Source organism: Monopterus albus, unplaced genomic scaffold, assembly GCF_001952655.1.
Source record: "Monopterus albus unplaced genomic scaffold, M_albus_1.0 scaffold37.1, whole genome shotgun sequence".
In the NCBI taxonomy this organism is placed as follows: Eukaryota; Metazoa; Chordata; class Actinopteri; order Synbranchiformes; family Synbranchidae; genus Monopterus; species Monopterus albus.
The window spans coordinates 1,244,591-1,246,769 of record NW_018127917.1 but is presented as its reverse complement, the minus strand read 5'-3'; the positions used below and the strand labels follow the sequence as shown (position 1 = coordinate 1,246,769).

General features: G+C 37.3%; 2 protein-coding genes across 4 annotated transcripts in view; one reads left to right on the top strand and one right to left on the bottom strand.

Annotated features, from left to right (window-relative positions):
• Window positions 1-2,179, top strand: part of fbxo21 (F-box protein 21) — a 96,598-nt gene that overhangs the window by 64,466 nt on the left and 29,953 nt on the right. The gene's annotated exons all lie outside the window — the stretch shown is intronic.
• nf2a (NF2, moesin-ezrin-radixin like (MERLIN) tumor suppressor a) overlaps window positions 940-2,179 on the bottom strand; it is a 22,987-nt gene continuing 21,747 nt past the window's right edge. Inside the window, 1 exon segment of the mRNA XM_020598211.1 lies at window positions 940-1,267. Coding sequence (XP_020453867.1) covers window positions 1,217-1,267 — 51 coding nt within the window. The 3' untranslated portion in view covers window positions 940-1,216.

Below are 2,179 nucleotides of genomic sequence, written 5' to 3'. Positions count from 1 at the left end.
ATTCAAAATATTTGCAAATTCATGTTTCAAAAAAGCAGTTGTGTTTATAAAAAAGGAAAGATGACAGATGTGACAGAAAATCACATCTAAGAATCACAGTTGCTTCATCCAGTTCAAATTCTAAGAACCACCTAATACAAATGATCATCTCTTCACTTAAAGAAGCAGAGCACTGTGCGCTCCCTGCCTTATGTAACGAGTCCCTAATCAGCTGCTTGAGGCACCCAGAGATACGTAACATGACGAGCCATAAAGGCACAAATACAGATTATCAGATATAAAAAAAAGACTGTGTGCTCACACAGGGCTATTAAGGCAAAAATGTTGTTATAAATCATAGAATTGGATTTTTGTGTTGAGAACAAGCTTAATGTCCATGACACCCCATCAGCTCCCACTGTGAGCAATAAATGTCTCTTTAAATGAATGATGGCAAAGAAATGTCTTGCATTTAATGCTCGGACATTTTTCATTTACCCATTCCACTGAAACAAGAAAACTAAGGCAGCATGAAGTTATTAAGCAAAGAAACAACATATTATATAGAAGGATTGGTTGGCCAACAAATAACATGAATAAAATGGAATATAACAAATGGTCAGTGTTTAAGCAGCGTAGGCTAACATACATACAGTATATTACTGCATATATCTACTAAATATCAAATATCTGGGTCAGGGCACAGTTGAAACCACTAATCTATTTTGTTCATCTTTATTTCTTAGTGGTTTGTTTGTCTGAATTGAATAATGTGGGCCATCCCATCTGGACATGATATAATAACCATTCTAAACTACACAAATACTGTCTCAGTGGAACACGAGTAGGCAAAGATCACATTATGCATCTTTTTTTTTTATTTGACAGGGATAAAACCCACCCCCAGTTTCACATCAAAATATTAATAAAAGCTGTGATGCATGTCACACACTCACTGTAAACAGGCACTCAGATTTTTATTTATTTATTTATTATCAATCCCAGGTTTAGTACAGGAACCGTTTGCATGCATTCTTGTTTGTGCGTACACATGAAGCCCATGGTGCTGGTGCAGATCAAGGCAGTGGTCAATTTTTAGTTTGAAGTGTTTCATAGTGGTTTCACTGTGTGGTTTAAGGCCTTGTAGTGTGTTCAGTCATTTAAACTGACCAGGAATGTAGAAATGAGAGGTCATTGGCAGCTGTGCATCTCCACCTTTACAGGTACTGTCTGTGGTTTAAAGCTCCTCAAAGAAGGCCACCCTGGACTTGGTGCTCTGCAGTGTTAGCTGTGGACGAGATAATGACAGAACTGCTGAGGCTTTCTTATCAAGAGCAGAATATACTGCAGTGGAGAAAAATAATTAAATGGAAAATCCTTATTGGAGACTGTCATTGAAACCATCAGCCTGTGATCACCTAGACTGCACAAGACCATCAAAACCAGTGTGTGGATAGTCACCAGCTTGCTGGATGAAAGCAGATGGCTCCGACTTTATTGCTGGTCTGTTGGCATTCAGCACTGTTACCCAAAAAACAATTTTCATACATTGTATTTTCTACTGCTACTATTATCTTCTATCTGTAAAGTAACTAGTAACTTGAGTTGCTAGATATTTCTACTTAAGTACAAAACTTAAGTAACTCCAATTCTGTTTTCCACCACTGATTACAATTCATGTACACTGTTAAAGGGAGAAAATATTAATGAAAAACCAAAAAAACCATTAAATCTAATTTCTATGCTTATAAAAACTATCATGTGCATCAAACATTCATTAGATGGGCTGACTGATTTCTAAGTTCTGAAGCTATTTTAAATCAACACTGATGAGTTTAAATCTTGCCCTGGTAGAGAAAGACATTATACTGCAGAGACAACCAAACAGACAAGGATAGGTAGAAGATCAATGTCAGTAAGAGAGGATACTCTAAGTGTTCTTCTCTCCAGGTTTAAATGAGTTGGCTGTGCTTTCACCTCTTCAGCACAGCTGATCTAATACAGCATAGAGCACCACCTCAAATTGGTTGTGCAAACGTTTCCTCCCTTGAATACATATCTTTCTATGGATAGGGGAAACTAAAGCGGCTACCAAAGTTAATATTAAATGGGGGATGAATTAGGACAGGATGGAAAATCCAGTATGTAGATGGAGGGAATCAAGCAAATCCAAATAGATAACATGCAGGAGAAGGACGGA